The sequence below is a fragment of the Corvus cornix genome, chromosome 2 (genome assembly GCF_000738735.6).
Source record: "Corvus cornix cornix isolate S_Up_H32 chromosome 2, ASM73873v5, whole genome shotgun sequence".
Classification (NCBI taxonomy): domain Eukaryota; kingdom Metazoa; phylum Chordata; class Aves; order Passeriformes; family Corvidae; genus Corvus; species Corvus cornix.
Window position 1 is genome coordinate 32,524,695 of NC_046333.1, and position 12,437 is coordinate 32,537,131.

Here is a 12,437-nt window from a genome sequence, read left to right on the forward strand (position 1 = left end):
TTTGTTTGCAGACAGTGCTCTAAAATTTTGAGTCCATGCTCAACAAAATTGGTTACAAAACTCTGATTACAAATTTTGTGCTGCAGAATCTGGCCTCAGATCTCTGCCTGAGGTTTGATTTATACTGAATATTCCAAGACATGTAGAATTTGGTTAAGAGTTCTTTTATACATATTGTTTGTTTTAATTCTTTTTAATGAAGTTTGTCATGACTCAGATAAGAAAGCTTTAAAAAAAAAAAAAAAATTTTTCCCTTGGATTTGCCCCCCCAATATTTGACCTCATAATTTAAAGCAATCCAGGCACCACCAGCCAAGCCAAAGTAGAAATAAATTGCAGTTCATTGCTGTTTAGGCTTGAAATGATATTATTTCTGTAACATATCCAACATTTGCTGACCAGTGATTTTATTCTTGATTTTAATCATCTCTTAGACAGCAGGCAAAGTACACATCAGTTCCACGGCATAGTTACTTTCTTTGTCGTTAAGAAATCATGACATATTCTGATACATCAGGAAAAAAAAAACCCTCTGTAAAATAAATTCCCTTTCCTACACAGAAACAAATGCTTTAGAAGTTTAATTGCTAAAGTCATTCTATTAATATAATTACTGACTGATTCCTTTAAGCACTGGGCAGCTGAGGCTGCAGCGCTGGGCTGTGCAGTGGGAGGGCACTTCAGAGGAGACCCACACTTCATCGTATTCAGCCCAGCACTTCTGTACCTACTTCAGTCCCCAAGTCCAGTAAGACTGCAGCACATGTCGAAAGGCTTTGCTGAGTCAGAGCCGGAGATAGGGAAATAACGCGGATGCCTCTCTGGCTTCAAAGAAACTTTTTGTGGAGGGCTCTGTGCAGGAACACAGATCTGCTCCGTGGCTTAGCCTGGGGTTAAGAACTTGCTTATTACAGAGGCAAAAATTATAAGTGAAATGCAAGAAATGGAAACAAATTTTTTGGTGTGTGAGTATAGGCACCAAACAGTGCACGATTTCCTTATATAAAGTGTTGAACTGAAATCTTGGTGACTGGTGATCTCTGGAAGGCTGTTCAGGGAAGTAAATAAACAAAAAGCGCAGGCAGAGAAGAAGCTGTGATTAAAGACAGCAACCTAGGAGTTATGTCTGCTTTGTTTTCGTGGCCAAAAACTCCTTCTTGTAGTGTGGTAAATGTCTGAGGGCTTCATTTGACGTATTGTAATGGGCACTGATCAAAACCCAAAGAAAAAACACAGATCCTGCTCCAAAGGAGTCAGCATCAAAAGAAGAAATAACAGAAGAACAGAAACAATTTTAAGGCAGGGTTTCCCCCTTCTTATTTTTCTGTTCACGCCCCTTTTGGGATACCTTTAAATAGATTACTAATTCACACTCTCTCTGGCATAGACTCATTCAACAAGGAAATACTAGAACATAAGACAAGAGATTGGAATAATTAGCAACTGCTCTGCCGAGTGTTGGATAAAACCTTCTTGAAGTTTAATAGTTGTTATTGTACTGTGGTAACGTTCAGGAGTCCTCAACAGATCAGTCCCCCTATGTGCAAAAGTGTATCTGTGCTGTTCCATTTTCAGGATGCTTTGCCCTCATGTGTAAACGTACACCTTTCCTGCTTTATTTTCAGGATGCATAGTTAAACAGACTGTTGATCAGAGCACAGGCAAAGATAGCTGCTTCTTTGTGTGGATGGTACTTACAGATACATTTATGCACGTTGTCCTCCTTATACTTCTCTTCGGTGAGAAAAAGGATGTCAAGAGGTTCAGCGTGCCAATGTTTGCATTACCAGTGCTTCTTCTAGAGTATTAATGCATCTTTTGAGGTGGGAGGTCTCAGTCTTGCTTGAACAGATTAAAAGTAGTTCTCCTCCCATCTTGAAACGAGTTTGGTCCTGCTCCAGTAACAGAAGCCCTTAATGAAGTTATGATTTCTTGTCCTCCAAACACAGGGTTTTAGCTCTCGCTACTTGAGGAGTGTCAGTGAGAGGTGTATGTGTGTTTAGTGTCTGGGCACTGGTAACAAGGTACTTGTTCCCCACACACCATTGCCTGCATCTGCACAGGCACAGTGACATCAGAGGAATTATTCAGGAGTTGCATTGTGCCTGGGTGTAAGACTTTACAGGATTGAACCAGTTCGATGGCTTGCTCTTTCCATTTTAAAAAAAACTTTCAACACTAAGACAGTTTTGTAGGGTTTTTTTGGGCTTTTGGTTTTTTTCAAATTAATAAGTATTCTGCAATTCTGTTTGAAAGATTAGCCCTTCAGGGAACTTTCTATTAAAACCAGTTTTATCCTTGTCTTCCTGCTGTCAATGTTGAAGGCAAGTTTATGTTGCAATGAACAAGTTTATGTTGCAACGAACACTTAAATAAAAATACTTTTCAGAAAGTCTTTTGTAAATCTTCTTAAGTGCTATCTGGGTATAGAGTTCCTATGTGATATTTTGTGTTTGTCTTCCACATTAAGACTGCGTGAAACATCAGTAAGTTTCAGCATGTACCTTTATTTGATCTTCTTCCCTTTTTGCCTCATTTCTTTCACTCAAAAATTTCTCCCTTTTTTTTTTTTAAACTGTATTTGTCTACAATAATTTGTTTAATGAAGTTATAGTGTTTACACACTTATGGAGAACTCTAGGCAGGAAATCTTTAAATGGTATTATATTTTGCAAATTATTTGAAATATTATGGTAAATAAAAGTAGCATGCATGGGGCTTGTGGGACCAGACCATCTGTTTAAACTAAATAGAGGGAGTGCAGTGCTGCATTCCAAAATACACAAGAAAGAAGCAGTACTCAAACCTTGCATATATCACTAAACATTATGTACTGTGGAGCAAATTCACACCCAAATATGGCTCCTCAATCCTTTATGAATCAAAGCGAGCAGCTCCTCGCATCTGGCTGGCCTTAGGCAGCAGATTCCAGGCAAACTTCTGGGAGAGCCTTGTGTGCTGTGCTGGAATGTGCACATTTATCTTGCTGACCTGTTTGCTTGTGCACACTCATGGTCTTCCCAACAACTTCTGCTTCAGCAATCACTATGTCAAGTGTTCAACCCTCTTCCCTGAGGTGTGCAAGCTCAGGTTGTGGGAGAAGTGTGGGAAATAGGTGTAGCTCACCAGGTGGAACCCTGTGGTGCAGTGGGATCAATGGGGTGTAGCAAATGGGTAAAAAAAGTAAGGTCTATTGTTGCAATTCAGTAAGTGATATTCTGGTGCCCATCCTTCAGTGACTTTCCTGTTAGCACTCAGCTTACAGGCACTCGGTAGTTCTAAAGCAGTGCCAAGCATTAACTATCCATGGTGTAAAACAATTGTGCTTAGCTTTTCAGCACAGGGAGGTCTTTACTCATTCCCAGCACATATTTGAAATACTTTGGCTTTTTGGACCCAATTAGCCAAACCGTGCTGAGTCTGACACTCTGTGATCACAGTAAACATTATTAGCTATCCAGACATTCAAAATTAGGAGGCAGGCTCAAAAAAAAAAAATATCACAAGGCTGGCTGAAAAGTTGCAGGGCCTGTTAGGAACTCTTTTTGTCTTGCCTTCTCTAATTCAGGGCTCTAAATTTTGAAATTTTCAGGTTTTTTTAGAGGAAGGCAAAGTTAGTTTTCATGAGAGCTAAGATTCTTTTGACATAACACGATTCCAGGTCTTGGGTTTTCAGATACACGACCATTTTTTATGGGCTTTGCAGTACAATCAGCAGAGTCTATAGCAGTGAGGACGCCTGCATGCTAGGAATATTTTATTGTGACAGGAATCCTGGCTCAGCATCCCTCCCATGGACATAGCTAGAGCAGCCAAGCTGTGCTTTGGATCAATGTAAGGCAAACATCCTGCACATCTGAGGTGAGCTGTGCTGGTAACACTTTAGCTTCACTGTGTCTTGGGGATTCTGCTGGCAAAAACAGAATGCAGGATCAAATCTCCTTCCTCTTTGCGCAACAGGACTGTTCTCCCCAGTGTCTTTAGTATGGGCATTCCTTGATTAGGGATCAGTGTGGTCTATTGGAGAGTTACGCCCCACCATTTAGTGGTTTTTCCATTCTAAAATCGTAGCTCAACAACAAGGACAAATGTTTATCTTCCTAACCTGGCAGTTCAGTGCTGCCCCACCCACCTAATGGAAGAAAGTCATTTGTGTGGCCAAAGACATCACCCAAAATGAGAGTCAGGCCCTCAGTGAGTGATAACCAATGCAGACAGAAGCAGAACAGGGCTGGTTTGCACTAGCTGAAGGTCTGGTCCGACTCTTAATTTGGCATCACAAAAGAACATTTGAGTTAATAATTTTCAGCAATACATTATTCCTATAAAATCATTGCTCTTAAATAGCATGGCACTTGTAATTAGTGTAGTCATAATGTATACATCATTGTATCTACATGTCTTCTTGCTTCCTTTTCTTCTGCTTAATTTCCCAAGTGTAGGATTGTTAATAGCAGAGCTGTAACTAATTTTTCATGTCAAACCACTGTGCTGGACTGCAGCCTTCAACCTCTTATAAACAGACGTCACCACAGCGAATGTGTGATCGAGTGCAGGTTAAAATCATTATCACGGCTTAATGTTACATATAAAGAAAAATGCATTTTTATCTGCATTCCCCCATTATCTCTGTAATGACACCATGTTTTTTCTCTTGGAGCTGTAGTCATTGTTATTTTAAGTGCTTGTTAGTACAGCTGTGGGGAAAGACATGATCAATTTTTCATTTGGGAAAAGACACAACAGCAAATGTTAGTTAATGTCTCCGTTTTAGATAGCAGGATAAAATAATAGGGATGGTTAAGGAGCAGTCTAGCACTCAGACACAGGATTCTCAGTTATGTTCCAGTGAATTAAATAAGTAATCTGCTTTACTGTCCTTCATTAATAGCTTTATTTCAGGAATTCATTAATTTGGGGGAGGCGGTGTCATGTTCTAGCAGCAGATTTGTATTATCCTAAGCTCTCAGGAAGTCCATGTCCGTGAAACCACTGCATGTCCCAAAAGCAGAATGATATGTGCATTTTAATTTCATACAGAGATGGTACCCACACACAAGCCCAGAGGTGAGATTTTTTTTATGAGCAGGCATTTTTTCTGTGTTTTTTTTAGGTTGTATGTGCACCCTGACTCCCCATTCACAGGAGAGCAACTGCTGAAGCAGATGGTGTCCTTTGAAAAAGTCAAACTCACCAACAATGAGCTGGATCAGCATGGCCATGTGAGTAGCCCTATGGGTGGGAAAGGGAAAAGAAATCACCAGGGAATTGCTTGCTTGGGCCACAGGGCTAAATGGGAGAGAGACTGCCATGGGGAAAGGCTGCCGTGGTCCCCATGTTACCTCTCTTAGCCAGCCCTTCATACTACAGTGGGGGACGATGTGTGAAGCTTGAATGCATCTGACTTAACACGTTTAAGGCCCCTTTTGGGTTCCTCTGTTGTTGAGGAATTGGCAACTTTAAAAGTCGGGATTTTACAAAGTGTTTCATAGGGCAGAGCCCAGATCAAACCCTGCTACCACTAGAGGCAAAACATCCATCTGGGACAAGTTCAGGGTGGAGCTGAGGATGAGAGCAAGGGATAGAAGGAAAGCAGATGAGCCTTTTGTTGCGCTTTTGCTTGCAGTTTGCTGTGACTTGGCAGTATGCTCTGCCACGTCCCACGGCCAGCAAACCCACGTGCTTTTACGTGTGGGCTTGGAAGCTCCCTGCCGGTCACTTCAGGTCACCTGTTAGGGCTGGGTCCATCAATAAGAGCTCTTTTACTTCCAGACTCATTGCAGCATGGGCACAGAGTCAGAAGAAAATACTGACTTGACACCAAAGCAAGGTCTATAAAATTATAAAAAATAAGTGTGCCTCAATTGCCCTTGAAATAACTGTAGGCTAACTGCAAGCCAAGGTGCCACAGGGTGGACTTGGGCCTCTGAAGGAGACAGGTCTTGGCTCTAATTGGTGCCAGTTCTTTGTCACAAGCCTTGAGGCTGGAAGATGGTAAATAGGATTCAGAGCTGCTTGCCATGGGTTCCTGCTATGCTCCGTCAGTGGGGACAACTCCTTTACTTACCTGACTGCCTAGCAGTAGGTGATAAGAATAGGTATTGTCTGTCCTGTCCTTTCCCTAAAAATGCCCCTAAAGTGCAGGAACAACTGGGTAGTGCCTCCAAATTGTGAAGAAAGAGCTAAAATTGTTGCCTCTGGGCTTGTTGATTCTCCCAGGGAAGACAGAAGGAGCAAGGGGACGGATTTGAAAGAGTTGTTGGCTGAGAACAAGGCAGTTTAGTTCAGAAGAATGAGCATAAAGGCAGCGTTAGTAAATGAGGTGTTGGGAAGAGAGGAATGATTTTGAATTCCAAAGCATGTGTAGGGGGAACTAATTTGTTCAGCTGAATAATTGCAGAATACAATGTATCAGAAATCCCTTTCCTAGTGTGGTATTTTTTTGCCTGGACTGTGTGAGACAGTGACCATTTGTCTCAGCTGTGTTCTGTGCAAATGTTTCTCATCCAAAAGAGAATTTTCACTCATTTCAAGAACTGAGCATTCAATCACAGCCATGATAATTTAAAATACATCCTGGAAATAACAACAACAACAAAAAAATAGCTGAAACCCCCAAACAAATAAACAAAAAAAGCCCAGATAGACGCCTCTGTGTTGTTCTTTTGTAGAGATCCATCTGTGGATATATTGTTCTTGAAGCCAGTTCCCACCGTTGTTCTCTTCATGACTAGTAGAGAATGGTTTTGTTTTTTTCTTCTCTTTTATTTCATAATCTGTAGAAGGGCAAAGCTGAAGATTTGTGGGCTCTATCACCGAGTGATGATAGAGCAGTATACGTGAGCACTTAAAAAGAAGCATTTTTCATCATAACAGGGGCCATGTGTGCCTCTAATAAAGGGCTTGCAGCAGTATATTGCAAGCTAGTTAGGAGTGCTGCAGTTCCCAGAAGCCCAGAGGAGGAGGAAGAAGAAGTAGGTCTGAGGAGCTGTCGGGAACAGAGACATGTGGCAGAGCAAGAAGATGTAATCACCTCAAATACAGGCAGTGGGAGAAAATGATCTGTAGTGTTTGAGATGCAGCCTTCCCATTAATTTCCGGAGAAACAGAGGTTGATCCCATTCTTTACACAAAGGCTCTGGACAGCCAACCACAATGGAAAGTTTTGTGTGTTCAGTTAAGTATAAGCCCTGAAGGCTTGATCCTGTGTTGAGGTTTGAGTGACAGGTGTTACCCCTTCACAGAGCCCTCTCTTTTTAATATTTTGTGGGGGTTTATGTTCCAAATTAGGATGTCAGATTTTATGTGCTGCCTTATTGAAGCTATGTGAATGCTTCAGTGGATGATCAGTAGAATTAAGGAAGAAATCAGTGCTCTAAAGCCTTTAAGGAGGGCTCACTGTGCTATGGCCCACGGTGTTTCTGAACTCCTGTGCACGAGGAGAAGAGGAGAATTGAAACACCTCCTGAAATCTCTCACTTCAGTTTGAAAGAGCTAGTCTTCACTTTTTAATTACGTTTGATAAGGCGTGTTAGTTCCTGAGGAAATTTGGATGACCCAAAAGACGCCTTTAAATACTAGTTGCAGGTAGGGAACATGGATCCAACCCGATTCCAGTTTGTTCTACTTTCTTGCTTTCTTCATCGTCCAGAAGACAGTTATGGGTGTTAAGGTAATTGTGGTTTATTTGTAGGGTGGTTCACTTCCTGGAAAGGAATCTGTAGAGAAGAGAGGCATTTGTTTGTTCTAGCATATGTTTGTTTTCTCTTATTCTGGGACTTTTGGAGTTGGCAAGCATTTCTGCTTGTGTACCTTCAGCAGCATGTGTAACCCCATAGTGATGCACATAGTCTCCCCAAGCACCAGGCAGAAGTCTTATCTCTGTGTGCATGACATACAGCTTGCTCCATGGAAACACTTTCAGATATCCCTACCAGAGGAAGGAAATGGCTCCTATCTCTAGATTTTTACAGCCAAGCAAGTAATTGCCATTTTTCTGATTGCAAAATATTTATGAATGTGACATTTTCCCCCCAGATTTTTGGTGACATTCTTCACACAGAATGCTTTCTTTAGGACTTTTTGTTGCCCTTCATTGGAGTGACATAATTTCTGGTTTATGGTGAGGTGAGCTGTGAGTGTATACATTATTGTAATTGGTTTTTTGGCATTTACAATAGCAAAACTCAAACACATGGATGTTTGCAAAAGCAAACACAAAGCTGTGAACATGTTTAATAAATAACTGTGAAAGCAGGGGGTTTGGAATAGCTGCAAGGAGTTATGCCCAAGGTTTTTTAGAGTCAACCAGGCAGAAGTTAGGAACCTTCGTGTTTTCAGAAAGAAAACTTTACGTGGTAATGCTCTTATTTGGTGAATATGGAAGTGGCATTCACAGCACAGTTCCTGAATTCAAAACCACCTTGGAATTTTGCAGCTGGCATCCAGATTGCCTCTGGTGACTGGTCTGTAGCCAGTGGGAGCCAGATGCCTACAAACCTGCCTGACCTTACAGCAATCAGGATCCTGTAAGGAGGGATCCTGGTCATCTTCCCTGCTGCAGGCTGTCAGCACAAAGGTGGATGGGGTGGCTGGGGGCCTGTGGCTGCCAGCAAGTGTGTGCAGGGGGGCTGCCATGAGTATAGGGGCACCTGATGTATCTCTTGGGACATGCCAGCAGGACTGTCACAGAGCTGGCATGACGGATTTTCTGATAGCTACACCATGCAGGAGGGGACTGCTTGGACTTTGAGGCCACTCTTGGAGGCTACTCTGTGAGGTACACCCTGTGGATCTAACTCCTTTAGGATATTTTTATATAGTCCTAACACGAGATGTTGCATGGATATTAAGGAGTGTCTTTGTGTGTTACCAGCAGCTTGTGTGGGGGTGCAGGTGGAGTACTACAGGTACAGACCCTCACATGAAGGAAATGGTGACATTTACTTTTACCTTGGCCATGGGTCTTCTGTGACCTCCTGGCTACATTCAGTACTTGTTTGGTACATGAATGACCAGACTTGCCTCTGGTGGGAATGAGAAACATAGAGTACCATGGAAGGGGATGTTATCTATGTACACTTCATTTTTTGGAAAACTTTCATAAGGGATTACGTGCTCTTGTTTGAGAAATGTAGTTTCTTTATCACAATTTGCATTCAAAAGGAGTGAAAGGAAAGGGCATGTGTGGGAGCTGCTCTGTCACAACTTCTTCCTCCTTCCGCTTGACTGCTGCTCAGATGTAATGCCTTGGTGTGGATATCATGGCCGTGAAAGGCAATGGAAAGCACCGAGGTCTGTGGGCCAACTTCTCAGTAAGCTCATCACCATCCACACACCCTGCTTTAAAATGTCTTTTCCATCTGCTTAGAGCACTCCAAATTACTAGGATGACACGACAAAGTTTTACAAAGAGAAGGTAAAGTGCTAAGGGTATTAAAGGCAAGGTCCATGGCCGTTGTGTGTGTTGCTGTATAAAATGGTGAAGTGCTTTGAAAAAGGACCTGAGCTGGTTAAAGCGGACATGCAACACTTCCAAGATGATGGTTCACTGTCACTGTAATGTCTTTCTTGCTGCTGTGCGCCTCCCCCCAAAGTCCCAGTGTGAGTCTTGGCAATATTTGGCCCCAAAGGAGCAGCAAAGAAAAACGCTGATGGAAATTGTAGATATGATAGAGCTGTCTCTGAGCTCTCCACTCCAATGCAATGTGCAACCTTTCTCATTGACTTAGCATGAAATACTGCACTGCTCCTGCTATGTTTCAGCTGAAGTTAACGCTTCCTGAGGAATGCACATTAGCTGTTCCAGATGTACGGAGCTGACTATAATGTCGTTATGGCCCCTGCAAAATAGAACCACCCACACCATTGCCAATTTTGTCTTGTGACTGTGATTATATCCAAAACAAGGGCTGGTGTGAGCTGAGCTCTGTATTTAATTCTTATATTGTAATACTGTGGTTAGAGGCAGCCAAACAGGCCTCCAGCCAGTGGTAACTGAAGCAAGGGGAACTCTTGGTTTGACTCCAGTGAACATTGAAATTGGTTGGTTGGTAGCTTGGGTTTAGAATTGTTTTGGGAGCTCGTAAACAATTATTAATGAGGATAGAATAGCAAAACCCAGTCATTTGGGGGTTCCGTACTGGTTTCCCTCCTTGCTCTCATTTTTGGTAGTCTGCGGTGAAGAGCATCTATGAAGTAGCTTGTTTTAAGAGTTTGCCACAGTAGAAGGCTACGTGGAGTTTTACTTTTGGTCAGATGGTTTGTGCTGCTGCTGCTGGTAGGTTTTTGGATGGGTCTAATTTTTTCCGTCATTTTTTTTGGAGGGATTTGTGACTGTTTTCATTGTGCACCTGCGCATTTTTGCAAATGGGGAGTGTTGGCCATTAGCTTTCAGTTCGCACCTGCCAACTGGGGCACACTCTGGTAGTGACTAATTCTGTATGTAAAACACCTCACCTGTAGGAACAGGTATTTATGCTTCAAGATATGCATGCTCACCAGTGGCGTAGGAGTGAGAGGAGTCTAGCTCCTGGGATGCCTGCTTTTCCACCTTCATTTCCTGGAACTGCCCACAGGAGCTGGAGAGTTTACTCTGAAAACCAGCCCCTGGCTGGTTAGATTTCAGACACTTCCCCTGCAGTGTTAATTAGATCTCTTTTTTCCCCCCTATGGTTTTATAGCTTTGAGGGCTCTGTCAACCCTCCTCTCAGGACAGTGCTGTGTCATTCTTTCTCGCAGATCATTTTGAACTCCATGCACAAGTACCAGCCAAGGGTCCACATCATTAAGAAGAAGGATCACACGGCTTCTTTGCTCAATCTGAAATCAGAAGAGTTCAGGACATTCATCTTTCCAGAGACAGTTTTTACTGCTGTTACTGCCTACCAGAATCAATTGGTGAGTAGAGCAGCTAATTTCCATGGATGAAACTAGACCCTACCCTGCTGAAAACTCCCTTCTGCCCCATGTAAACCAGGAAAATGTCAGCCATAACCTACCTTTCCATGCCAATCTTACTCACATTCATGAGTAATTCCTGAATATACAGTAGTACTACAGACTTCAAAGAACCGTAAGGGTTATTCATGAGAGTAAAAATGACAAGTAAGAGGCTTTCTTTTGTCTTCCCTTCTGTCTATACAAAGCTGCTTGCATATTAACATTTAGTCATTTTCTAATTATAGCTCATTAAAGAACTGTTCTTATTTGCAGAGATCTTTTATGCCACAAGCTATGAGCTGAGAGAGATTCTGGTTTGCACATGATAATTTCATGGGCTTAAAAAGTCGACTAATTAAGCTGTAAGGCTCAAACGTAAGGAAAACCACTCAGAGATACGCTTTTCAGAGGCTGCCCAGATTACATCCAGATGTTTGAATTTCAATTTGCATGCCAGGGAATAATATATACAAAATGGAGGAGATCATAACAATGGATTGCTAATGAGTAATTTTAGGAAGTCTATAAACAATCAGAGAACAGAGGCTCTGCTTGATGGTGGATTGGGCTTTAATATTTAAGTCAGTGGAAATATGTCGTTGCCTTCAGTGTGATTCAGAGCATGCTTTAAGGGCTTACTGACTATGGTACTTCAAAAAAACCCACCTATTTCACTCCTTAGTTCCCTCAAGTTAAGAAAAATATAGGCCCCGTCCAAATATGTGGGCAGGTAGCATCACAGAGTCAATGAACCTGCTGGATTGTTTAAAGAAGTCAGCGTTTCTTAATATGAAGCAAAAGTAATTAAATTTGAAATGTTATGAATAAAACTAAACTACTGCATAGGGGGCCAAGGAAGCTCTGAAGATAATATTAGTAGTATTAAGTCAGTCCTTATGATGGACCCCATATCCTGCTTTAAGGCTTTAATGTATTGATTTAGACTCAGATTTGTATCTGAATGCCGTAGAAAACACACTCAGCACCTGGCAATCTCAAGAAAATAATGTTTGGACAGGCAGTTAGATTTTTCCATGTAACTTTCTTTAAAAACCAGCAAAACAGTAACAGGCACAAAACCAGCTAAACCCGGAATTTATTTCTGTAGGATGAATTTGTGTCTACCAATGATATTTACACTAGAGATGTTTCTAAACCAACCTTCCCAAAGCACATACATTGAGTCCTGGAAATTTCTCAATGGAACATCTCCGGAACCCCTAGAGGTTGATGTTGTCATTTTATTTATGACTAATGAAAATGGAGCCTTTTTTCATTTTTGCCATTTCTTTCAGAACTGTTTTAAGGAGGGATTGATTACATTTCTGGAGGTTATTAGATAAAAGCTAAATACATTACACTTTCAACAAACTATCTCATAATTTAAGATTTAAAGGGCATGCATTTATTTAAACAGTCAAACCACTGCCACAGAGTTGAATTGTAGGTCAGATTTCATTTTAAAATGCTTTCTAGCAGATGTTCTCTGATTGTTT

General features: G+C 41.7%; 1 protein-coding gene across 3 annotated transcripts in view; it reads left to right on the forward strand.

Moving 5' to 3' along the window:
- Nucleotides 1–12,437, forward strand: part of TBX20 (T-box transcription factor 20) — a 42,226-nt gene that overhangs the window by 6,238 nt on the left and 23,551 nt on the right. For all 3 annotated transcript variants that reach the window (XM_039549796.1, XM_039549797.1, XM_039549795.1), the window contains exons 4-5: nucleotides 5,114–5,222; nucleotides 10,741–10,899. In XM_039549796.1, coding sequence (XP_039405730.1) covers nucleotides 5,114–5,222; nucleotides 10,741–10,899 — 268 coding nt within the window. The remainder of the gene's footprint in view (nucleotides 1–5,113; nucleotides 5,223–10,740; nucleotides 10,900–12,437) is intronic.